General features: G+C 44.5%; 1 protein-coding gene across 9 annotated transcripts in view; it reads left to right on the top strand.

Annotated features, from left to right (window-relative positions):
• The window catches only part of ppfia2 (PTPRF interacting protein alpha 2), a 240,204-nt gene extending 213,820 nt beyond the window's left edge, over nucleotides 1-26,384 (top strand). For 5 of the 9 annotated variants that reach the window (XR_006760155.1, XR_006760156.1, XR_006760154.1 and 2 more), the window contains exons 17-32: nucleotides 2,544-2,573; nucleotides 3,921-4,048; nucleotides 4,249-4,433; nucleotides 8,248-8,332; nucleotides 9,811-9,816; nucleotides 11,758-11,839; nucleotides 12,948-13,148; nucleotides 19,518-19,583; nucleotides 21,109-21,144; nucleotides 21,330-21,505; nucleotides 21,632-21,729; nucleotides 22,416-22,591; nucleotides 23,039-23,107; nucleotides 23,470-23,623; nucleotides 23,997-25,088; nucleotides 25,180-25,263. Coding sequence is in view for 3 of the 9 variants with exons in the window: in XM_045699939.1 (XP_045555895.1) it covers nucleotides 2,544-2,573; nucleotides 3,921-4,048; nucleotides 4,249-4,433; nucleotides 8,248-8,332; nucleotides 9,811-9,816; nucleotides 11,758-11,839; nucleotides 12,948-13,148; nucleotides 19,518-19,583; nucleotides 21,109-21,144; nucleotides 21,330-21,505; nucleotides 21,632-21,729; nucleotides 22,416-22,591; nucleotides 23,039-23,107; nucleotides 23,470-23,623; nucleotides 25,180-25,238 (1,551 nt within the window). In the remaining 6 variants the exon portion in view is untranslated. Of the gene's footprint in view, nucleotides 1-2,543; nucleotides 2,574-3,920; nucleotides 4,049-4,248; nucleotides 4,434-8,247; nucleotides 8,333-9,810; nucleotides 9,817-11,757; nucleotides 11,840-12,947; nucleotides 13,149-19,517; nucleotides 19,584-21,108; nucleotides 21,145-21,329; nucleotides 21,506-21,631; nucleotides 21,730-22,415; nucleotides 22,592-23,038; nucleotides 23,108-23,469; nucleotides 23,624-23,996; nucleotides 25,089-25,179; nucleotides 25,264-26,253 lie in introns of those variants that run through there. The other 4 variants (XM_045699941.1, XM_045699940.1, XM_045699939.1 and 1 more) reach the window with 3 other exon arrangements.
• Nucleotides 26,385-26,687: the final 303 nt, after the last annotated feature.

The raw sequence follows: 26,687 nt of genomic DNA, 5'->3' as shown, positions 1-26,687 counted from the left end.
TAGATACCAGGATGTGATAGTCTGTGCTATGTTTGTTTACTATGTTTTAAGGACTTCAGAAGATTTTTTTATACTTGCCACTATTGTCCTATTGAGCAATAAAAGTACTGTCTACATTAGGTCAATAAAAGTACTGTCTGCGTTAAGTCAGTAAAAGTACTGTCTGGTTAGGCCAGTAAAAGTACTGTCTGTTAGGCCAGTAAAAGTACTGTCTGTTAGGCCAGTAAAAGTACTGTCTGTTAGGTCAGTAAAAGTACTGTCTGTTAGGTCAGTAAAAGTACTGTCTGTTAGGTCAGTAAAAGTACTGTCTGTTAGGTCAGTAAAAGTACTGTCTGTTAGGTCAGTAAAAGTACTGTCTACGTTAGGTCAGTAAAAGTACTGTCTATGTTAAGTCAGTAAAAGCACTGTCTACGTTAGGTCAGTAAAAGTACTGTCTTGTTAGGTCAGTAAAAGTACTGTCTGTTAGGTCAGTAAAAGTACTGTCTACGTTAAGTCAATAAAAGCACTGTCTACGTTAAGTCAATAAAAGCGCTGTCTACGTTAGGTCAATAAAAGCGCTGTCTACGTTAGGTCAGTAAAAGCGCTGTCTGTTAGGTCAGTAAAAGCGCTGTCTGTTAGGTCAGTAAAAGCGCTGTCTGTTAGGTCAGTAAAAGCGCTGTCTGTTAGGTCAGTAAAAGCGCTGTCTGTTAGGTCAGTAAAAGCGCTGTCTGTTAGGTCAGTAAAAGCGCTGTCTGTTAGGTCAATAAAAGTGCTGTCTGTTAGGTCAATAAAAGTGCTGTCTGCGTTAAGTCAATAAAAGCGCTGTCTGTTAGGTCAGTAAAAGCGCTGTCTGTTAGGTCAGTAAAAGCACTGTCTGTTAGGTCAATAAAAGTGCTGTCTGTTAGGTCAGTAAAAGCACTGTCTGTTAGGTCAGTAAAAGTACTGTCTGTTAGGTCAGTAAAAGTACTGTCTGTTAGGTCAGTAAAAGTACTGTCTGTTAGGTCAGTAAAAGTACTGTCTGTTAGGTCAGTAAAAGTACTGTCTGTTAGGTCAGTAAAAGTACTGTCTGTTAGGTCAGTAAAAGTACTGTCTGTTAGGTCAGTAAAAGTACTGTCTGTTAGGTCAGTAAAAGTACTGTCTGTTAGGTCAGTAAAAGTACTGTCTGTTAGGTCAGTAAAAGTACTGTCTGTTAGGTCAGTAAAAGTACTGCCTGTTAGGTCAATAAAAGTGCTGTCTGTTAGGTCAATAAAAGTGCTGTCTGTTAGGTCAATAAAAGTGCTGTCTGTTAGGTCAGTAAAAGTAGTCAACATTAGGTCAGACTGTTGCAACACTTCCCTGTTGTCAGGTGCGTCGTAAAAGGTGGACCAAAACGCAGCGGGTATATGAATACTCGTCTTCTTTTATTAGAAGAAAAAAACAAAACAAAACACTTATACAAAAACAACGACGAAAACCAGTCCTGTAAGGCTACACAGCTATACACGGAACAACTACCCACAAAACCCATGGAAAAACACCCCTACTAAATAGGACCTTCAATTAGAGGCAACGAGGAACAGCTGCCTCCAATTGAAGGTCAGCCCAATTAACTAAACATAGAAATATAAGAACTAGAACGAACATAGAAATATATTAACATAGAACATGACCCCAAAAAAACGAAACACACAAAACAAACACACCCCTGCCACGTCCTGACCAACTACAATAACAAAATGACCCCTTTGCTGGTCAGGACGTGACACCAGTCATGTGCCTTGGTACATTGGTTGTTTTTACTAGTGTGTAGCTCTGGCTGCTCCAGCTTCTGATGGAGACAATACTACCAAGGAAAAAAGGTCTGCCTTGATGAATCCCCAGATGACATTATTGAATGGCAGGCTAGAAATACACACATTAGGATGAACTGATCGGTTGGCTGTGTGTACCGCCGATAGAGGATTTTCTCTCGTCTGTCTGTCTGTCTGTCTGTCTGTCTGTCTGTCTGTCTGTCTGTCTGTCTGTCTGTCTGTCTGTCTGTCTGTCTGTCTGTCTGTCTGTCTGTCTGTCTGTCTGTCTGTCTGTCTGTCTGTCTGTCTGTCTGTCTGTCTCACACACACACACACACACACACACACACAGCACACTGACCCAGGGCTGTAGCGCTCCAGATGTCCCCATCACAGGGAGTCTGTCTCTTTTTTCTATCCTCCACTGGGCTAAAAATATTCAAATCCCCACAATCCATCCAGCCATCCATCCACCAGCCAGCCAGCCAGCCAGCCAAACGTCTCAGAGAGTGAATGTTGCCAATACCCAGGGGCTTTTAAAGAATGAGCCTTTGATTTTACTGACCTTTCAAATGAATAGTGTCAAAGCAGGTTCTTTTTTCAACAAATCACTGTAATTGATTGTGTGGTGTAATGTGTAATTGACAGGTCAAGTGCCCACCTGATGATATATCGGCTAGCCATGTCTATAACTATAAATGAGGTGTTTCTGTATGGGAAAGGACATTTTGTTGAGTCTTACTGATTTACTGTAAACTGCTGTTTTCCTTTTCTTTCCTGTCCTCCACCCTGCAGCCCAGTGATCTGAGGAAACACAGGAGAAAGGTACAGTACTAATGATATGTTCATTTTATTACATTAGACATTTCAAATTCATAGTACCTCTGTCTTCCTGTAGATGACTGTCATAGTCTGGTGTATCCTTGCTATTATTGGACTCTAATGACCTATAAGCAAACAGTGTTGTAGAGATTGATGTGTGAGGTGTGACTATAGTGTAATACCAGTGTTGTAGAGATTGAGGTGTGACTATAGTGTAATACCAGTGTTGTAGAGATTGATGTGTGAGGTGTGACTGTAGTGTAATACCAGTGTTGTAGAGACTGATGTGTGAGGTGTGACTATAATGTAATACCAGTGTTTCAGAGATTGATGTGTGAGGTGTGACTATAGTGTAATACCAGTGTTTCAGAGATTGATGTGTGAGGTGTTATTATAGTGTAGTAACAGTGTTATAGAGATTGATGTGAGGTGTGACTATAGTGTAATAACAGTGTTGCAGAGATTGATGTGTGAGGTGTGACTATAGTGTAATAACAGTGTTGTAGAGATTGATGTGTGAGGTGTTACTATAGTGTAATACCAGTGTTGTAGAGATTGATGTGAGGTGTGACTATAGTGTAATAACAGTGTTGTAGAGATTGATGTGTGAGGTGTTACTATAGTGTAGTAACAGTGTTATAGAGATTGATGTGTGAGGTGTTACTATAGTGTAGTAACAGTGTTGTAGAGATTGATGTGGGAGGTGTGACTATAGTGTAGTAACAGTGTTGTAGAGATTGATGTGTGAGGTGTTACTATAGTGTAGTAACAGTGTTGTAGAGATTGAGGTGTGACTATAGTGTAGTAACAGTGTTGTAGAGATTGATGTGAGGTGTGACTATAGTGTAATAACAGTGTTTCAGAGATTGATGTGTGAGGTGTTACTATAGTGTAGTAACAGTGTTGTAGAGATTGATGTGTGAGGTGTGACTATAGTGTAATAACAGTGTTGTAGAGATTGATGTGTGAGGTGTGACTATAGTGTAATAACAGTGTTGTAGAGATTGATGTGTGAGGTGTGACTATAGTGTAATAACAGTGTTGTAGAGATTGATGTGTGAGGTGTTACGATAGTGTAATAACAGTGTTGTAGAGATTGATGTGAGGTGTTACTATAGTGTAATAACAGTGTTGTAGAGATTGATGTGTGAGGTGTGACTATAGTGTAATAACAGTGTTGTAGAGATTGATGTGTGAGGTGTGACTGTAGTGTAGTAACAGTGTTGTAGAGATTGATGTGTGAGGTGTGACTATAGTGTAATAACAGTGTTGTAGAGATTGATGTGTGAGGTGTGACTATACTAGTTTAATAAGAGCTACTAACAGGTCTCTTCACCCCTCCACGGTCAGATTGCGGCCACCGACGATGACGGCCAGGACAAGGCTACCATCAAGTGTGAGACGTCCCCTCCCCCCACGCCCCGGACCGTACGCATGACCCGCACACTGCCAGCCTCCTCACACAACGAGGCCCGAGGGTATGCTGCACTTATAGCGCACACACACACACACACACACACACACACACACACACACACACACACACACACACACACACACACGCATACTCCACCTTCTTCATCCTGACGGTAATTTGTGAGACAAATTGTCTCTTACCCAAGTTGTATCTTTTTCCTTGACTGTGTGTGTGTGCGTGTGTGCATGTGTGTGTTTGCAGCATTGCTGCCAGCCTGGAGGCAGAGGCCAGTGCTCTGAGCAGCGTAGCCAGCAGTCAGGACTCCATCAACAAGCAGCCCAAGAAGAAGGGCATCAAGTCCTCCATCGGACGCCTGTTTGGCAAGAAGGAGAAGACCAGACTGGCACAGCTGCATGCCCACAGGGAGGCCATCGGGCAGAGCCAAGGTACTGGTCTACACTCAGCACCTCTCTGATATGAGTTGCTCTTATCTGTTCTATGTACTGTTTGGTTAATGAGTAGGCATTCGTTTACATTGACATTTTAGTCATTTAGCAGTTTAGCAGACGTTCTGATCCAGAGTGACTGACAGGAGCACATAGGGTTTAGTGCCTTGCCAGGGGGTTAATACTTTCTCAAATCAAATTGTATTTATCACCTGCGCCGAATACAACAGGTGTAGACTTTACAGTGAAATGCTTGCTTACGAACATCTCCAAACAAGTAAAATAAATGATGATTAAAAGTAAAATAGCGGAGTAAAATAAAAGCTATATACATGGAGTAACAGTACCAGATCAATAATGGATCTATATACATGGAGTACCAGTACCAGATCAATAATGGATCTATATACAGGGAGTACCAGTACCAGATCAATAATGGATCTATATACAGGGAGTACCAGTACCAGATCAATAATGGATCTATATACAGGGAGTACCAGATCAATAATGGATCTATATACAGGGAGTACCAGATCAATAATGGATCTATATACAGGGAGTACCAGTACCAGATCAATAATGGATCTATATACAGGGAGTACCAGTACCAGATCAATGTGGAGCTATATACAGGGAGTACCAGTACCAGATCAATAATGGATCTATATACAGGGAGTATCAGTACCAGATCAATAATGGAGCTATATACAGGGAGTACCAGTACCAGATCAATGTGCAGCAGTACGAGGTATTTGAGGTAGATATGTACATGAAGGCAGCAGGGTAAAGTGACTAGGCATCAGGATAGATAATAGTAAGGTATTTGAGATAGATATGTACATGAAGGCAGGGTAAAGTGACTAGGCATCAGGATAGATAACAAGGTATTTGAGATAGATATGTACATGAAGGCAGGGTAAAGTGACTAGGCATCAGGATAGATAACAAGGTATTTGAGGTAGATATGTACATGAAGGCAGGGTAAAGTGACTAGGTATCAGGATAGATAATAATAAGGTATTTGAGGTAGATACATGAAGGCAGGGTAAAGTGACTAGACATCAGGATAGATAATAATAAGGTATTTGAGGTAGATAGATGAAGGCAGGGTAAAGTGACTTGGCATCAGGATAGATAATAATAAGGTATTTGAGGTAGATATGTACAGGAAGGCAGGGTAAAGTGACTAGGCATCAGGATAGATAATAATAAGTATTTGAGGTAGATATGTACATGAAGGCAGGGTAAAGTGACTAGATAATCAGGATAGATAATAATAAGGTATTTGAGGTAGATATGTACATGAAGGCAGGGTAAAGTGACTAGGCATCAGGATAGATAATAATAAGGTATTTGAGGTAGATATGTACATGAAGGCAGGGTAAAGTGACTAGGCATCAGGATAGATAATAATATGAGTAAAATAAAGAACAGAGTAGCAGCAGCAAATTATGTGTGTGTGTGTGTGTGTGTGTGTGTGTGTGTGTGTGTGTGTGTGTGTGTGTGTGTGTGTGTGTGTGTGTGTGTGTGTGTGTGTGTGTGTGCGTGCATGTTTGAATGTGTGAGGGATTTGTGTGGGAGTGACAGTGTAGTGTGTCTGAGTGAGTGTGTATATGTAGTCTAGTGAGTGTGTATATGGTGTGTATATATAGTCTAGTGAGTGTGTATACAGTATGGTGTGTATATATAGCCTAGTGAGTGTGTATACAGTATGTTGTGTATATATATAGCCTAGTGAGTGTGCATATGGTGTGTATATATAGTCTCGTGAGTGTGTATATGGTGTGTATATATAGTCTAGTGAGTGTGTATACAGTATGGTGTGTATATATAGTCTAGTGAGTGTGTATACAGTATGGTGTGTATATATAGTCTGGTGAGTGTGTATACAGTATGGTGTGTATATATAGTCTAGTGAGTGTGTATACAGTATGGTGTGTATATATAGTCTAGTGAGTGTGTATATGGTGTGTATATATAGTCTAGTGAGTGTGTATACAGTATGGTGTGTATATATAGTCTAGTAAGTGTGTATACAGTATGGTGTGTATATATAGTCTAGTGAGTGTGTATACAGTATGGTGTGTATATATAGTCTAGTGAGTGTGTATACAGTATGGTGTGTATATATAGTCTAGTGAGTGTGTATACAGTATGGTGTGTATATATAGTCTAGTGAGTGTATTTGGTGTGTATATATAGTCTAGTGAGTGTGTATATAGTATGGTGTGTATATATAGTCTAGTGAGTGTGTATACAGTATGGTGTGTATATATAGTCTAGTGAGTGTGTATACAGTATGGTGTGTATATATAGTCTAGTGAGTGTATATGGTGTGTGTATATATAGTCTAGTAAGTGTGTATACAGTATGGTGTGTATATATAGTCTAGTAAGTGTGTATACAGTATGGTGTGTATATATAGTCTAGTGAGTGTGTATACAGTATGGTGTGTATATATAGTCTAGTGAGTGTGTATACAGTATGGTGTGTATATATAGTCTAGTGAGTGTGTATATGGTGTGTATATATAGTCTAGTGAGTGTGTATACAGTATGGTGTGTATATTTAGTCTAGTGAGTGTGTATACAGTATGGTGTGTATATATAGTCTAGTGAGTGTGTATACAGTATGGTGTGTATATATAGTCTGGTGAGTGTGTATACAGTATGTTGTGTATATATAGTCTAGTGAGTGTGTATACAGTATGGTGTGTGTATATATAGTCTAGTAAGTGTGTATACAGTATGGTGTGTATATATAGTCTAGTGAGTGTGTATACAGTATGGTGTGTATATATAGTCTAGTGAGTGTATTTGGTGTGTATATATAGTCTAGTGAGTGTGTATACAGTATGGTGTGTATATATAGTCTAGTGAGTGTGTATACAGTATGGTGTGTATATATAGTCTAGTGAGCGTGTATACAGTATGGTGTGTATATATAGTCTGGTGAGTGTGTATACAGTATGGTGTGTATATATAGTCTAGTGAGTGTATATGGTGTGTGTATATATAGTCTAGTAAGTGTGTATACAGTATGGTGTGTATATATAGTCTAGTAAGTGTGTATACAGTATGGTGTGTATATATAGTCTAGTGAGTGTGTATACAGTATGGTGTGTATATATAGTCTAGTGAGTGTGTATACAGTATGGTGTGTATATATAGTCTAGTGAGTGTGTATACAGTATGGTGTGTATATATAGTCTAGTGAGTGTATTTGGTGTGTATATATAGTCTAATGAGTGTACATAGGCTCAGTGCAAGGTAGAGTCAGAGCAAATAGTTCAGGTACCATTAATTGACTATTTAGCAGTCTGGCCATTTAGCAGTCTGGCTATTTAGCACTCTGGCTATTTAGCACTCTGGCTATTTAGCAGTCTTATGGCTTAGGGATAGAAGCTGTCTCAAATGCACAATTTTTGGGGCCTTCCTCTGACCCTGCCTGATATAGAGATCCTGGATGACAGGGAGCTCAACCCCAGGGATGTACTGTGCTGGCCCAATTGCCATACCAAGTGGTGATGCAGTCAGTCAAGATGCTCTCGACGGTGCAGCTGTATAACTTTTTTAAGGATCTGAGGGCCCTAACCTGCCTGTATTATGTTAGATGATACTTGTCACAGAGGTTATGACTTACCACCTCACCATCCAAACATCACCTCTGCTGACTCGTGAACTCTCTGTTGAGTACAGATTCAGAAGAGATAAGTGTGGCTCCTTGCTAGTACTCTCTGGATGCTATCTACACGGGATGATTTCTATGAGCCATGCAGGCAGTGCAGTAACGTCCCATTCTCCCTCTCTCACAGGAGTGTCTGATCCAGACCTGGGTCAGGACATGGCTGTGGGGAAGCTGGGGACTCAGGCTGAGAAAGACCGCCGGCTGAAAAAGAAGTAAGCTTTCATAACACCCCCCTCCTGCCCCTGAAACCTGCCACCACAGCATTTCACCCCCAAAAAACAACAACCCTGCGCTCAATAATACTCTATTGGCTGACAACACAGCCAGTGGGAGATAAATCATACCTGTGTCACTAGAAACACTGGGCAATGTACCACACCAGTACTAACACCCCCCTGTGTTAATCTACTGTACATGACACTACTGTAGTAAAGAGTTATGATACACACACCTTTTTATGTGCCAGACAGCAGTGTCTGTTATAGTAAATCTGAATAGAGATCATTATCCTGTTTCCAACCTTTGACCCCATACACAGTGGCTGGTGAGGAATCCCTGGTTTCATTAGTCCTTTCCCTGTATAGGAGGCAGTTGCCCATGTGGCTGGATAGAAGATACATCTCCAATACTCTCACTCTCCAGCAGAGAGAGGATCAATACAGACCAGGAACCTGAATAGACGTACAATAGAGGGATCCCCCCTAACCAAACACACAGTCAGACTATTGATTGGGTTAGAAGTCTATTCATGTCACACATTGTAGGCCTACGATTCTTAGTTCATTCTTTTGGTTTGGTTTTCCAGATAGTATCCTCCTTTAAACCCACACATGAACGACAAACATGGGGGTTCCCTCATGTGCAAGTTTCATCTCCTTTCAACTGGGGATGTATGTGTCTACCGTGTCAGTGCCAAATGACAAATGCGTTCTCTATAGGCGAGCTTTGAGTTGTCATGGCAATAACTTTCCCAACCTTACAGATGATCAATAGAAGGTATTATGATGATGACGACTGTGTTTTCTTTGGTGTCGATTCTCCAGTTTTCCAGGAGACCGACCGCCTTGCATCTTGATGCTGCCCTCCAGTGCATGCTATTGAACTGCCTGCTGAATTTACATTGACATTTTCAGCCTGGTCAATATCGTGATCGTTCATTGGTTCATTGCTGATGTGTTGTGTATGTGTGATGTGTTGGGTAATGTTTGGCATTTGGCTGGTTTGTTCCTGTGAAGAATGTGAACCAATGCATTGCAGGTGTCTTGCCCCAAGTGCATTATCTTTCGTCTGCCTGCACGCGATGCTGTAAAAAGCTGCATCGACCAAAGAGAAGAAGAAAGTGGCTTTTCTTTTGCTAACCAATACAACTCTTTGACTTGTCATTCTACTGTTCTAATGTCAGTCTTTGGAAAAGCTCTTGTCACCTGTCTACTTGAGAGACTGTTTCTATTTTGCAGTGTGTGTGTGTGTGTGTGGGTGCCTGCATCCATGTGGTGTGTGTGTTTGAATATGTGTCCGTGCATGTATGGGCAGTGTGTGTGTGTGTGTGTGTGTGTTTTGGGGGCAAGGTGGCGGTAAGGGGGTGCTGTTAACTCATTAACATTTGTGCACTTTTTGTCTCCCGTCACTTTCTCTTCCTCTCTCTCTCTCCTTGTACTCTTCCTCCCTCCCTCTCATCATGTGACTAAAGAAGCGGGTAAGTTGTGACAGTGTGACACCTGGACATCTCCATTGTCAGCGCTGTGCCGTCTGTCCACCTCTGTCCATCCATCTGTCCCCCTCCCAATGGCCGGTGCCAAAGCTGACGTCACTCTGTCCCTCTATGGCTGTTAATGACCCCTTGCTTTCTAGCTATCTTTCTTCCTTTCGATCTTTCTATCTTTTCATTTACCGTATAAAATGTTTCTCCCTCACAGTGCAGTGGCGGCTGCATCCATGGCTGGACAAAGAATGTGTGCCGTCACCCGTTAATGGGGTTGATTTTTATACTTGGAATGTCCAATGCCTTCCTCCTTCCTTGTGCGTGTTTCTATATCTGTGACTGTGAGATATAACCGGTTCTGATACCGGGTTATGGGGCGTCATATCTTGTTGTTTTATTTTCTTTGTCATAACTGTTTCCTTCCTTTCCCAGCTATGTTCAGTGGATGTATATCTCATCCATAACAGCCTGACATGAACATATCTATCTATATGCCTGTTGTATTGATACGACATTGAATGGAAACAATTGATTATTGATCGATATCAATGGACACATCTCCTATGTTGTGTGTCAGTACATTCAGTGTTTGTATGGTGTATTCAAGTGCCCTTTCTCTGCACTGAGGCCTTCAACTCTGACCAAGTCACATACATAATGTGTCACATGCCGTTTCTCCATACGCCTCATGTGGGCCACTATGTCTCCAGATGGAAGACATTTTAGCTGCACTCAGGAACTAGTTTCTGCCTTAGAACTCTCATGAAGTATTCTGTTCACTGAATGGAATTGTAACTTCAGAAGTCTGTTTTTATGTGTGTAGCATGTTATGTGAGTTATGTATTTATCAGCTCCACAGGCCCTCTCTATATTCAGACTCTTAGACCAACCAGACACTATCAACTGTCTTCAGGAAGTAACGTTCCACAGTTAGGTATCTCTCTAACGTAGCCTCTCTGGTTCTATTCTACACCATAGGCCTCCCATCCATCTGCTCCCCAACTCCATTAGTTAACAATGTGCACACAGCAATAAAGACGAGACACACACACACATACCCCAAACACACATTTATATAGACTGTTCATTAGTTCTCTGTCTCTCACTCTGCCTAACAGAGTTGGTGTCGCAGGAATCAGCATATTACAAATTGCCTGGTACATGACTGAGTAAAGAGAAGCTCCTCTCCTCTGCTCTCCCTAGATAAGGTTTACTCTGGGCTGATGGTGGAGGGAGTGCTTAGCACTGCTTTCAAAGTGGTGCTCAGCACAAATAACACATTTCTCTATTTCACTTACCTATTGAACACTTCCACCGCCACACAAAAATGCAGTATTCCATCAAAGAATGTGAATAAAGACACCAAATACGATTTAAAGATGGCCAGAAAGAATACATTCAGCAAGACTCTCAAAGGGGTATCGCAGTCAGCAGAAAAAGCCCAGTCTCTCTGTGGTTAGTATTTCAGCAGTAGTAATACATTCCCAGCTGCAGCACAGAGACAAGTGGAGTTTGGTGGTTCTTCAGATTAGCAACTCAAAGTCAGGCTTCAGTGAGCAGCCCAGCAGCCCTAGCTGTCCCTTGAAGGTGTGTCTGGACCAGATGGTGAGAGAGAGAGGGGCAGAGAGAGAAAAAGAGAGAAAGAGGCAGAGTAGCAGAGAGAAAAAGAGGCAGAGAGAGAGGGTTAGAGAGGCAGACAGAGATAGAGGCAGAGAGAGAGAGCTTGGGGCAGAGAGTGAGAGTACTCATTTTACATGCAGTGTGTGTATGGAGAGATTGATGTATGATAAGGCCGTGCCCTTTTAGAAAGCTCTGGCCTGTGAGAGATAAAGTGTGTGGCACTGTACAGTGAACACACACACAAAATCTCGGTGTAATACTAGTGCCTTGTGTGTGTGCAGTGCATTAATCCCATGTCTCTGCTCCCGCCCTCAGGCACGAGCTGTTGGAAGAGGCGAGGAGGAAAGGCTTACCTTTCGCCCAATGGGACGGCCCCACAGTGGTGGCCTGGCTGGAGGTAGGCACTCCTCTACTCTGGCCTGGAGCCATTCTCAATCCTTCCGCCTCTGGGATAGATTCACAAGATTTGTGCCAGACTCCCACTCTGTGAAGAAGATAATATCCCCCCCCCATTAATCAAAACATGACCGGTCATGGATGTGGAATGACACAGTGCTGTTACATAATGGTTGGATATATTGTGTTGTAATTACGACGCGGGGAACTCCAATGCCGTAGTCAGCATGTCAGCAAGAGTTATTATAAAATGATCACGCCTCCGGCTGACATTACTCTTTGTGCTTTATTATATTAAGTCTATTATCTAATCCAGTGTTTCCCCAACTCCAGTCCTCCAGTACCCCCAGCAGTACTCATTTTTATTGTAGCCCTGTACAAGCACACCTGATACAACTGGTCAACTGATCATCAAGCCCTAAAGGAGTTGAATGAGGTGTGTTTGTCCCAGGCTATAACAACACTGTGGGCTGTTGGGGGTACTGTAGGACTGGAGTTGGGAAACACTCTGGCGTTGGGCCTATGGGACCAGCAGTGTGTTGAATCTGGATCTCACTGATATTATAGGAGACAATGTCCCAGAATTTGATGTCACCTTGGTGGAAGGCTCAGAGGCCTGTTGGTAAAGGTCTACTCTGTGATTTACTATGTCATGTTCTCCTCAGCACACCTTTTCCCTGTTAAATCAATTCCAAATGGGTTTGATTGTAATTGCTTGACATTACACCTTATAAAGGCCATAGTGATGTTGTTTAATATTAGTATGTTGTTTAACATGGGTATTCATTAAGTAAATGGATGTGTTGCCTATCAATGAATCATCACAGTTTATTTTCTGTCTTCATTGAAATATCCTATGTCTGTATTCAGTTTCTTCTCATTTAATCGTGATAGAACATGCTTGACATACAAGGTGAACATTTCAACCATGACTGCCCCCTACTATTTCTCAGTAGATCATTATTAAAACAATTAAGCTCTACACAACTTGTCTACCATAAGTAAGGATGGTAGACAAGTTCTCCCACCACATCACCTATAATTTGCAAAAACAAGCTCACTCACTACTTTACATGAAATCACGAATGGTCTTCCTCCTCCTGTTTCAGTTGTGGCTGGGGATGCCCGCCTGGTACGTGGCGGCATGTCGTGCCAACGTGAAGAGCGGTGCCATCATGTCTGCCCTGTCAGACACAGAGATCCAGAGGGAGATCGGCATCAGTAACCCCCTGCACCGCCTCAAACTACGCCTGGCCATCCAGGAGATGGTCTCCCTTACCAGTCCTTCTGCCCCGCCAACCTCCAGAACCGTGAGTGTCCATTGACACACACACACACACACATGCTCCCATGCATGTAACTGCCGTCAGTGTGTTAGCTTAGAATATAGCGCTGCCTCTCTGAACCTGCCTCTGACTGGGCTTTAACCAGGCTCCTCTACCACACCAACACAAGTGACCGCCTGCTTGACAACAAACACATTGAGCTATAGAAGAAGCATTCGACCTATTCGATAGCTCCACCGGTGACATTTTGAGTGAACTTACGGCACGTTCTTAACTCCGATATACACACACACACACACGCATACATACACACAGACGGTATAGTCTTCAAGGGTAAAGACACTCAAGAAGCTATTTCTGCTAGTTTGCATTGTTACGCCTTCACAGTCAGAGAACCTGACTTGTGTAGCATCTCTATCCTTTGTGTTGGTAACTGAATGTTGGAGAGAATGGGAGGAAACCGGTTAAGGCCGGCTTGTTTATCACTCAGTAGTGTCAGTCAGCTCATGCACTTAATTCAGCTCTGCAGCATTTACTCTAATTTACACCAGCAGCTATTTTATACCTCAGTCTGTTTCACAGCTCTGAGTTGTCATGGTGATTTCATGTAACCTCTGTGGAACCTGCTGAGCTTAATGCTACAAACTGTTTATTCTATGTAGCTTTATCCATCAAATTTCAATCAAATGTATTTATAAAGCCCTTCTTACATCAGCTGATGTCACAAAATGCTGTACAGAAACCCAGCCTAAAACCCCAAACAGCAAGCGATGCAGGTGTAGAAGCACGGTGGCTAGGAAAAACTCCCTAGAACGGCCGGAACCTAGGAATAAACCTAGAGAGGAACCAGGATATGAGGGGTGGCCAGTCCTCTTCTGGCTGTGCCGGGTGGAGATTATAGCAGAACATGGCCAAGATGTTCACATTCACACTCTCTTACACACACACACACACACACACACACACACACACACACACACACACACACACACACACACACACACACACACACACACACACACACATATATATACACACACACACACACACACACACACATATATATACACACACACACACACACACACACACACTGCTCATGAATCTTTCATCAAGGAGGAGTGAACTCTGGGAATATGACTCTACAGCCCCCTGCTGTGACTGGTGGTCAGTTCTCTGCTTTAACTCCGGGTTAATCAACCCTGTAAATGCAGAGGAAGTGTCTGACAAGCAGAACACTGACAGGAGAAAGGTGGGGGAGCAGACTTCTGACTGGTTATTCTGTTGCCTTTAAGCTCACAGAAAGTGACGTCTGATTCAACCTATGGGGCCGACCCGAACCGTACTGTGCTGCCCAGTACAGCTGGGCTTGTCTCGGCTCTATAGTGTGAAACAGGCATGCGTGAGCAGCCCTTTAGTACGGTGTCTTTAATAGAGATTGTCATCCTCTCAAGTGTTCTTATCTAGTTCATGACAGCTTGATCCAGTGGGGCTGCAAAGCACAGCAATCATGACTGCTAAAATTAGAATCAACAACAGATTAGAATGGGTTGGAATGGGGTTTAATGGTGTTGTACACTGAGGTATATCAAACTAGACTGAGTCTGTTAGAAAGGGGTTTAACGGTGTGGTACACTGAGGTATATCAAACTAGACTGAGTCTGTTAGAATGGGGTTTAACGGTGTTGTACACTGAGGTATATCAAACTAGACTGAGTCTGTTAGAAAGGGGTTTAACCATGTAGTACACTGAGGTATATCAAACTAGACTGAGGTGGATATGCATGTTTGTATTTGTGTCTGTTTGCTCCAAACACCTGTACTAATCCACTACTACAGTTGTGGTCAAATGTTTAGAGAACGACACAAATATTAATTTTCACAAAGTTTGCTGCTTCAGTGTCTTTAGATATTTTTGTCAGATGTTACTATGGAATACTGAAGTATAATTACAATGTTACGTTCGTCGTAATAATTGGACCAAGGCGCAGCGTGAGTAGCGTTCCACATCTTTATTATAACGTGAAACTTCAGCAAAATACAAAAACAATAAATGAACAAACGAAACGTGAAGACAGTGAAGTGAAAATCGGCACCTACACAAAAACAAGATCCCACAAACACAGGTGGGAAAAATAACTACTTAAATATGATCCCCAATTAGAGACAACAATTACCAGCTGCCTCTAATTGGGAATCATACAAAACACCAACATAGAAAAAGAAGCTAGAACACAACATAGAAATAAACAACGTAGAACACCCCCAGTCACGCCCTGACCTAGGGCTCTCTATGGTCAGGGCGTGACAGTACCCCCCCTCCCCAAAGGTGTGGACTCCGGCCGCAAAACCTGAAACCAAATAGGGAGGGTAGGGGGGTGATCAGTGTCGGTGGCGGCTCTGGTGCGGGACGAAGTACCCGCTCATCCCGCGGATCCGCCAGCATCGGGGGCGGCTCTGGTGCGGAACGAAGAACCCGCTCAGCTCGCGGATCCACCATCTTTGGTGGTGGCTCTGGTGCGGGCCGAAGAACCCGCTCAGCTCGCGGATCCACCAGCTTTGGTGGCAGCTCTGGTGCGGGCTGCAGAACCCACTCATCCCGCGGATCCAGCCATGGACCCAGGCTGAACACTGTGCCTGGACTGGATCTCGATGCCAAGGAAGGCTCCTGCCATGGCGCGGGACTGGACACCGGCCCTGGCCTGGACAGCGGTGCAGAGGAAGACTCCTGCCATGGAGCGGGACTGGACGCCGTGCTTGGACTGGGCATCGACGCAGGGGAAGGCTCCGGCCTTGGAGCTGAACTGAACACCGTGCCTGGACATCGGCGCAGAGGGAGGCTCCTGCCCTGGAGCAGGACTGGACGCCGTATCTGGACTGTGCACCGGCGCAGAAGAAGAATCCGGCCATGGAGCAGGACTGGACGCCATGCTTGGACTGGGCTTCGGCGCAGGGGAAAGCGCCAGCCTTGGAGCTGGACTAGATGTCTTGCCTGGAAGCTCCGAACCGTTGACCCCCGCTGAAGGTTCCCGGGCCGTTGACCCCCACTGGAGGTTCCGGACTGTGGACCGTCACAGGAGGTTCCGGACTGTGGACCGTCTCAGGAGGTTCCGGACTGTGGACCGTCTCAGGAGGTTCCGGACTGTGGACCGTCTCAGGAGGTTCCGGACTGTGGACCGTCTCTGGAGGTTCCGGACTGTGGACCGTCTCTGGAGGTTCCGGACTGTGGACCGTCGTTGGAGGTTCCGGACTGTGGACCGTCGTTGGAGGTTCCGGACTGTGGAGCGTCGTTGGAGGTTTCGGACTGTGGACCATCGTTGGAGGTTCCGGACTGTGGACCGTCTCTGGAGGTTCCGGACTGTGGACCGTCTCCGGAGGTTCCGGACTGTGGACCGTCTCTGGAGGTTCCGGACTGGGAACCGTCGCCGGAAGCTCTGGACTGGGAACCGTCGCCGGAGGCTCTGGACTGTGAATGCGCACTGGAGGCCTGGTGCGTGGAGCTGGCACAGGACGCACTGGGCTGTGGTGGCGCACTGGAGACCTGGTGCATAGAACCAGCATCAATGGTACTGGTTCGATGACACACCTCGCATGGTGAGTGCGAGGAGCTGGCACAGGATGCACCGGACTGGGGACACGCATTTCAGGGCGAGTGCGAGGAGGGGACACAGGACGTACTGGACTGGGGAGGTGCACTGGAGGCCTGATGTGTGGGACCGGCACAAGTTGCACCGGACTGGTGACACGCTCCTCCAAACGCCTGCGTTGCCGCATACTCTTAGCCAACTCCATTCTCCGGTATCCCTCCTCGCACTGTTCCATTGACTCCCAGGCGGGCTCTGGTACTCTCCTTGAGTCGACCGACCATCTCTCCATCTCCTCCCAGGTTGTCACTGGCTCATTCCTCAGCTCCGCCGACCACCCCGTGTACCCCCCCCCCCCCAAAAATGTGGGCTGTCTTTTGGGCCGTCTTTGTGGCGGCGAACCCCGGTGTCGTCGCTGTCCTCCCTTTGTCTGCCGCCAAAGAAGGCGATCCTGTCCTGCCAGGATTTCCTCCCAAGTCCAGGCTCCCTTCCCATCCAAGATCTCCTCCCATGTCCAGGATACCTTCTCCTCCTGGACACGCTGCTTGGTCCTGTTGTGGTGGGATCTTTTGTCACGTTCGTCGTAATAATTGGACCAAGGCGTAGCGTGAGTAGCGTTCCACATCTTTATTATAATGTGAAACTTAGCAAAATACAAAAACAATAAATGAACAAACGAAACGTGAAGACAGTGAAGTGCAAATAGGCACCTACACAAAAACAAGATCCCACAAACACAGGTGGGAAAAATAACTACTTAAATATGATCCCCAATTAGAGACAATGATTACCAGCTGCCTCTAATTGGGAATCATACAAAACACCAACATAGAAAAAGAAACTAGAACACAACATAGAAATAAACAACATAGAACACCCCCAGTCACGCCCTGACCTACTATACCATAGAGAACCAAGGGCTCTCTATGGTCAGGGCGTGACATACAAGCATTTCACAAGTGTCAAAGGCTTTTGTTGACAATTACATGAAATTGATGCAAAGAGTCAATATTTGCAGTGTTGACCCTTCTTTTTCAAGACCTCTGCAATTCACCCTGGCATGCTGTCAATTAACTTCTGGGCCACATCCTGACTGATGGCAGCCCATTCTTGCATTATCAATGCTTGGAGTTTGTTAGAATTTGTTTGTTCAACCGCCTCTTGAGGATTGACCACAAGTTCTCAATGGGATTAAGGTCTGTGGAGTATCGTGGCCATGGACCCAAAATATCGATGTTTCGTTCCCCGAGCCACTTAGTTATCACTTTTGCCTTATGACAAGGTACTCCATCATGCTGGAAAAGGCATTGTTCGTCACCAAACTGTTCCTGGATGGTTGGGAGAAGTTGCTCTCGGAGGATGTGTTGGTACCATGCTTTATTCATGGCTGTGTTCTTAGGCAAAATTGTGAGTGAGCCCACTCCCTTGGCTGAGAAACAACCCCACACATGAATGGTCTCAGGATGCTTTACTGTTGGCATGACACAGGACTGATGGTAGCGCTCACCTTGTCTTCTCCGGACAAGCTTTTTTCCGGGTGCCCCAAACAATCGGAAAGGGGATTCATCAGAGAAAATGACTTTACCCCAGTCCTCAGCAGTCCAATCCCTGTATCTTTTGCAGAATATCAGTCTGTCCCTGATGTTTTTCCTGTAGAGAAGTGACCTCTTTGCTGCCCTTGACAGCAGGCCATCCTCCAAAAGTCTTCGCCTCACTGTGTGTGCCGATGCACTCACACCTGCCTGCTGCCATTCCTGAGCAAACTCTGTACTGGTGGTGCCCGATCCCGCAGCTGAATCATCTTTAGGAGACGGTCCTGGCACTTTCTGGACTTTCTTGGGCGCCCTGAAGCCGCCTTCACAACAATTGAACCGCTCTCCTTGAAGATCTTGATGATCCGATAAATGGTTGATTTAGGTGCAATCTTACTGGCAGCAATATCCTTGCCTGTGAAGCCCTTTTTGTACAAAGCAATGATGATGGCACATGTTTCCTTGCAGTTAACCATGTTTGACAGAGGAAGAACAATGATTCCAAGCACCACCCTCCTTTTGAAGCTTCCAGTCTGTTATTCAAACTCAATCAGCATGACAGAGTGATCTCCAGCCTTGTCCTCGTCAACACTCACACCTGTGTTAACGAGAGAATCACTGACATGATGTCAGCTGGTCCTTTTGTGGCACGGATGAAATGCAGTAGAAATGTGTTTTGGGGATTCAGTTCATTTGCGTGGCAAAGAGGGACTTTGCAATTAATTGCAATTCATCTGATCACTCTTCATAACATTCTGGAGTATATGCAAATTGCCATCATACAAACTGAGGCAGCAGACTTTGTGAAAATTAATATTTGTGTCATTCTCAAAACTTTTGGCCACGACTGTACACTAGGTTATGGTGAACCAGTCTTGTCATGCATGGTAAATGTGTTCCTTTGGCCCATGTGTGTTGCACATGTGTAGGTGGGCTGCTCCTGTGTTATGTGCTGTTTTTGTCTATCCAAAGTCAGAAGTTGTCCCTACAGGATCAGATAGTATTTCACCCCTTTAATGGATAAGGTTATGATGGGGGTAGAGTAATCTGATCCTAGATCTGTGGTTAAGGACAACTTCTACCTCAATCAGTTTTGTGTCTGTGTTTGTTTGTGTACTGTGCGTGCCCTTTGACCCCAGAGGGGCGGGCCTGCTCATCATCTGACCATGATGCTATAACACTATTGGCTTACAGTGGTGCTGCTCTTCTTCTTTAATACTGCTTGCCCCTCCTGGCGGACTGCTGCTGCTGTCTTCTCTTGGGCACCGCACTCCTAGCCGTCAGGCAATGTATGGGTGACCCACGAGGAACTGGAGACCCTCGCAGCACCCTCCTCGAAAACGGTTAGTACTTCCTCTCCTTTTACCTCTTCTCTGCTCTCACTCACTTCTCTCTTTTCTTGCTTTCACTGCAGTGTTGAGACCTGTCAATGGCTGCTTTACTGAGGCCTGTACTGAGGACTGGGCGGCAGGTAGCCTAGCAGTTAGAGCATTGGGCCAGTAACCAAAAGGTCACTGGTTTGAATACCCGAGCCGACAAGGTGAAAAATCTGTCATTGTGCCCTTGTGTAAGGCACTTCACCCTGATTTGCTCCAGGGGTGCCGTACTACTATGGCTGACCCTGTAAAACAACACATTTCACTGCACCTATCCGGTGTATGTGACAATAAAACATATTTTTTTCCCTCAATAGGATTTGGAGAGTAGGGAGATTGAATAACAGTAGGTTTGTTGATAATGTGGTTAGACTGCATCACATCACATCCATTCTCAGTTCTCCCTTTCATTATAGTGGGTAAAGAAGGCTTTTTAATTGGAATGACTGGTGCACTGTCCTATATTTACCAGTATGTGTTGGTGTTACTGTTATGGTTCAGGGAGCTGCATTGCCCTTGGGTACCATACTGTAGTTACCCTATATTACCCGTGTTTATGGTACGTTTCAGCCAGATGTTGATTAGATACAGCACGTCAAGACATAATGCTATTTCTTTTCATTAGCAATGTCGTCCTTTTAAACCTGACAGTGATCAGCTGATTGTACATAGGATTCACCTTACAAGAGCGGTGTAAGAAGCTACATCAAATCCAGTACAGGTCTGCTAACTGATACAGTATGTTCCAAACATGTTCATTTAAAACCAATTGGTTCTGTCTCAAGATTGAAGCTTGCAGGATTATTAGTCACTGCAGGTGTCATTCGTGTCAATCCCTAGGACACGGACCGCTATGTATTATACTGTACATGTAATAATGGATGTCTTTGAGCTTGAACATAAAGGTTATTCTTTGTTCCACTGTTCTCCCTGCCTCTAATACAGCCTGCATGTCAGGCACAATGAGGCTAATAGCCAACTCAGTACCATTGTATGGAGGGCGAACCACGGGGAAAAAAGGCTCTCATTTGTGCCAGCCGTTTTGTGCAAGCTGGATTGGCCTAATGTGGCAGCAGCGCCCGTCTCCAAATCAAATGTAATCTGGCAGCAGCTCAGCCCAGGCCAGGACTAAAGGGATAACTGTGTTACTATCCCATGGTGCCAGTTCAGTTCTCACGCTAAAGGGGGGAAATCATTCTCCCTTCTCAGATTGCAGATAAATCGCACAGGCCACTTTCTCTCCCTCGAATAGTGATTTTTCATACATATTTAGATGGAGCTCTACTTTTAGATTGGAATAGTTTGTTAGGGGAATATATGCGAGGGAGAACTTTTCTGTACGTTTTGAGGCCTTTGCTCTGGCTTGAGCAAGTCAACAGCCTCTGATGCTAGAGTAGAGACTATTGGACTGTAGATGAAGTCCAGTGACCTGTTGCTATTATGTTCTCATGCATATTGCTACTGTTTCTTTTCCATGCCTGACCAATGACAGAGGTCCGGGGAGTCCGAGGAGGGGAGCTGGGCGCAGGTAAAGGATTTTTCGGTCTCTGTCATGGATTAGAACAGTAGAATTGTAGATTATTTAGAGTTACTCTAGTTTTATTATTTAATTTTTATTTAACTAGGCACACACCAGAGTTGTCTATGTGGCTACTTTTAAACTTCATCCAAATCGTTTACAGTACTTAATTGTTTCCTTGTCATTATTGTCAGACTCTAGCGTATGGTGACATGAACCATGAGTGGATAGGGAACGAGTGGTTGCCCAGTCTAGGACTACCTCAGTACCGCAGCTACTTCATGGAGTGCCTGGTGGACGCACGCATGCTGGACCACCTCACCAAGAAGGACCTCCGGGTGCATCTCAAAATGGTGGACAGCTTTCACAGGTACACCTGCCCTCCTGCATGATGTAGATCGGAAAGTTTAGTGTTTAGGCTCATTTTGTGGTAATAAGTGCAAAATATTATTGTGTCTGTCTAAAAATGGCTTTTCTAATGTTCCCATGTCTGTAGGACGAGTTTGCAGTATGGTATCATGGGTCTGAAGAAGCTCAACTATGACAGGAAAGAGCTGGAGAGACGCAGAGAGCACAGCCAGCATGAAATGAGAGGTACTTAAAGGAAAATTCCACCCAAAAACTGTAATTTGGTATTTGTTTCATTAGTCCATGGACAGACCTGTCTTCATAGTCCCAAAATGTTTTGTTGTCAGCAATCAAGTTTTCAAGATACGTAACTTTCAAAACACAGAAATCATCACTGTATTATGCATTTAGTATCATATGAGTATCATATCATATGCATTCAGTATCATCCTGCAAAACGCAGGATCATATGATGCAAAATCCATCATATGGGGATGATTTCTGTGTTATCTACAGTATCTTGAAAACTTGATTGGTGACAAGCATAACATTTTGGGACTATATCAACAATGGACAATTGAAACAAATGCCAAAATGTAACTTTTTTCTTTAAAGACTGCTCAAGGAACGATAATGAAGACCTTTAAGCTAAAATATATCTAGTAGTGTCTAATTACAATCTCATTAGTAATCTGCTAAGGCAAATAATACTTGTGGAAGCGCACTTACTTTACAGTATGTATTGTATTCTATTGTGAAATATAGCCAAGCAGTGTCTACCTGTCATAGAGCTAAGAGGTGATGGTCAGTAAGGACCAATCTAGCAGAGCTCAAAGGTTTTCTTCATCATGTAACCAGACATGGAAAAATGTTGTGTCTGTGGCCGAACATCCATGTTGTGTTTACTGTAATACCATGTCTGTGTGCCCCAGACGTGCTGGTGTGGAGCAACGAGCGGGTGATTCGCTGGGTCCAGAGCATCGGCCTAAAGGACTATGCCAACATCCTGCTGGAGAGTGGCGTGCACGGGGCCCTGGTCGCCCTCGACGACAACTTTGACCACACCAGCCTGGCGCTGCTCATCCAGATCCCCAACCAAAGCACTCAGGTCAGATCCCTCTGCCCCGCATCACACTATTGCATAGTTACGCCACAAGAGGGCGATGCATAATATACTAGCACAACCACACCATAAGAGGAAGACATTAACATCTTCATTCCGTAGTCTTGTCTCTCAGAACTAAAAGCAAGTGAATTATGATGTTAAATTAAAGTGTTTTCAATTGTTTATTTTTAGATTTTCAGGACAGAATAAATGATTTAGAGGATCATCATTAGAAGTACACTTCAAACACATCTTTTCATTTCTCAGTCTTTCCATCTCAAACAGGTCTAATAATACCCTGAGTGCCAGACCAGTAGGTCAACAGCGAGCTGTTTGGTCATGCTTGCGTGCGATCAAAATGACTGAAAGCGTCTGGAGCCCCAAATAAAGAGACCTAAAACTTCCTTTTCAAATGTACCTAATAAGACCTATTACCCTTCCTCTCCCCAGGCACGTCAGATTCTGGAGAGAGAATATAATAACCTGCTAGCCCTGGGCACTGAGAGACGACTGGACGAGGTGAGTGACTCCTGTAACCCGGACAGCTAGCCCCGCTGTTACCATGGGTGATGGGCCGTGGCAGACAGACACACACACCTGGGTTTGTTGTCAATCATTACTCTGTTTTCCACCATCTCACTGCGCCTCAGACCTGTCCTCAGTTTCCACTTCCCACCCGATCCACCCATCACTCATTTGTCTCTCATATTGTCTTAGTGTTGGTTTGAGTTATAAATATAAATATAAGGCCTTGGGAAATGATATTTGTTAGCTGCTATAAACACTACTGTATATGCAGACACAAGCTGTTCTCAGACCAGTTTCTCTCTAAACTCAATCCCTAACCTGTGCCTGTCTCTGTCTGTGTGTCTGTCTGTCAGTATGAAGATAATGACCTCCGGGGGCCATCGTGGAGGAGGCAGTTCCCCCCGCGGGACGTCCACGGGATCAGTATGATGCCCGGCTCGGCAGAGACCCTCCCCGCTGGCTTCCGCGTCACCACCGGCTCACACTCCCGTAGGCTACCCCCCGAAGGTGAGCTCCCCCACAGACCCCCTGCATGGCCAAGACCCCCACAAAGTAGACCTAACAATTGAACTAGAGCCTCCAGTTTAGGGCACTTGGATGAATGTAAATTGCTAAAAATGCCAAATTGGATGGTACAATTGCACTCATCAAACACTTATAAAAATGGCTAGCTGCCACAAAATGTATTTGATTGAGATTATACCTTGATTCATTTCATTTCTTTGTTAGAGTTTGGGGGGGGGGGGGTCCTCTTGCCCCTCTCTTTACTTGGAGCTCTCTCCCCATCACACTCTCTCTCTCGTCTATTGGTGTATGGATGGAGCATGTTGCTGACTATACCTGTATTTTCTCTGCTCTGGGAATGCTGCTCTGTGTGCAGTGCTCTATGAGGCGCTGGATGATAGTCCTGACGACATGTATTTGGACTGGTTTCAAGGTCAGATATACTGGAGCTATACCATGTGGCCTGCTGTTGGCCTGTGTGCCTTTACGCCCCCCCAAAACTCCCCGGTTCCTGCTGTCCACCCTACCGTACCTCCTCTCTTCTCCAACTGTCTTCACTCGCTACCTCTACTGCTCTGTTCCTCTGTTTCGTTCTGCCCTTGAAGCCAACTACAAGGGTGGCCATTTGTTTGTCAAGGTTGTCAGTTTGTTATAGTAGACATGTTGTGTGTCAAGTAATTGTTACTGAGGTTACTGTTGTTAGTTGCAGTTTCTTCTGCTGCACCCTTGAAGTTAAAGCAATGAATCCCCTATACATATGTTGGTTGAGCTACGTTAGTTGCCCTGTAAAAGGAGGTTTACATAAAAGAATCATAAAGATTTATGATGGATAAGATGGATATTTTACAGTTGCCGGTTTGTGTCGCTCATCGCCCTGTTGTTAAAAGAGGACGCTGGTCAAAATGTTCACGTTTTCAAGGGGATGTGAGATGTATTGAAACTTGCGTCTGTGATTGTGGCCCAGTGAGTTACAGCCGGACTGTAGTACAGTAGGCTGCAATATGTCAGAACTCACTCCGGAATTATGGACGCAACTTCTGATACAATTAAGTCTATCGCTGACATCCGATTGCAGGTTTTGACCAGAGTTCTTCTCTAACACTCTGTCCCCAGTGTAATCGAGCTGCCTTCCTGTATCTGCCTCTATCTGTGGTCCCTGGTCTGTGGTGGTGATGACATTAACAGACTCGTTCCTGTACGAGGTGTGATTCACTCAAAATGGCCACGTGCACTCCTCCTCTGAGTGTGCGATGCAATGTGCCTTGGCTTTGCTAGCTGACATTTTGACTAACCTCGTTCCCGTGTGTGGTGCGTGTGTGTGCAGTGTGTTGTATCCACAGTATGGTCTACTGTACTCCTAGCCCTTATCAACTGGTTTAGAGTCCGTTTTGTTTGTCTCTCTCATTTGTTTGTCCCTCTCACAGTGGACAATGGGAGCTGATCCTGTGTCAGTTGTTATGGGCATAAAGTAAGTTGGATAGCATTATCTACTGACCCTGGGCCCACTCTGGGTGTTGAAGCTAAGTGACTAACTAACAGGTCTCTGTCTCCCCCTACAGTTGGCCCCTTAGCAGTGCAGCGTCTGGACAGCTCTACAGTGAGGACCTACTCCTGCTGAGGGAGGAGAAGAGAGACTGTAAGCTGTAAGTCACACACATTATTGCCGTACAAGCTATCAGTTGCACATACACACATGCTCACACACAAACTCTCCCTCTCTCTTACATCTGTCGTTCTGCTCAGGGACAGCAAATGACTGTGAGACATTGGAACGGGGTGAGAGGGTAACTTGTCTTTACAGATAACCATGTTTGCTTGGAGAGGAGAGTCCCTACTCTAGTGCAGGCATTCATGATCAGATGATAGGAGTCAAAGGCAGCAGCATGAGGCGGCCTCACTCTGTTGTCCCTCCTTTAATCTCTGTCCAACAACTACAGCCACAGTACACATGGAACTGTATTCCACATCAGGTAACTGATGCAAGCAGTAGAATCAGATTTTTTTTTAAACAGATAAAAATACACCTTATGAACAGCGGGGACTGTGAAGAGACACTCACAGGTATTATGGTGGTAATATACATTTTGTAGATATGTAGTGGTGTAATACTGTTATATGATGTACTGTTTTATATTTTATTTTATGTGTGATGTAAGTGCCTTAATGTGTTTGGACCCCAGGAGGAGTACCTGCTGCCTTGGCAAGAACTAATGGGGATCCCTAATAAATACATGAATACCCCTGAATGCCAAGGTAGAGAGATATGGCAGCTACATGAATACCCCTGAATGCCAAGGTAGAGAGAGATGGCAGCTACATGAATACCCCTGAATGCCAAGGTAGAGAGCTATGGCAGCTACATGAATACCCCTGAATGCCAAGTTAGAGAGATATGGCAGCTACATGAATACCCCTGAATGCCAAGGTAGAGAGATATGGCAGCTTCATGAATACTCCTGAATGCCAAGGTAGAGAGATATGGCAGCTACATGAATCTGTCTCAAATGGGATAATGTTACACAATTAGTAGTCAACAATAATTCCCATGTGATCAAATTCATGTTCATGACAACTGCACTGTCACTGTGGATAAAGCTTCACAGTGTAATTAAACCATACCTCCTCTCTTTCAGGTCCAGATACTGTATGTAGAGAAGGTCTTACTGTACCTTGGAGCTGCTGGACGGGTCCTCCTGCCTGGAACAAACATTTTGACGAGACGCACTGCCAAGAAGCACCCCCCTACCCACCCACCCACCAAAAAGAGAGGGGGGGGCAGCGAGGGGTGCCTCCTGCCAAGCCGCCCCCCTCTGCACTTACAAGCCAAGGCCCCCTGAAACCTGGGCAGTAGCTGCCGGTGCTACTTTCCTTCAGTCTGTCCTGTTCTCACCGTTTCTACCTTTTACATGTACAATAACTTGTTGAAGCATAATGTACTGTGTATTTCTTCTACCAGGAGATGTGTAGGTTATCTGTAAATTAATATAAATATGAGTTTTTTTTATATATATAAATATATACACATCTATATTACAAAAAAAGAAAAGATATTCAGAGTTTGTGCAAA

Source organism: Salmo salar, chromosome ssa17, assembly GCF_905237065.1.
Source record: "Salmo salar chromosome ssa17, Ssal_v3.1, whole genome shotgun sequence".
NCBI classification, from domain to species: domain Eukaryota; kingdom Metazoa; phylum Chordata; class Actinopteri; order Salmoniformes; family Salmonidae; genus Salmo; species Salmo salar.
The sequence above is the reverse complement of the archived record's forward strand: the minus strand, read 5'-3'. Positions and strand labels throughout refer to the sequence as shown.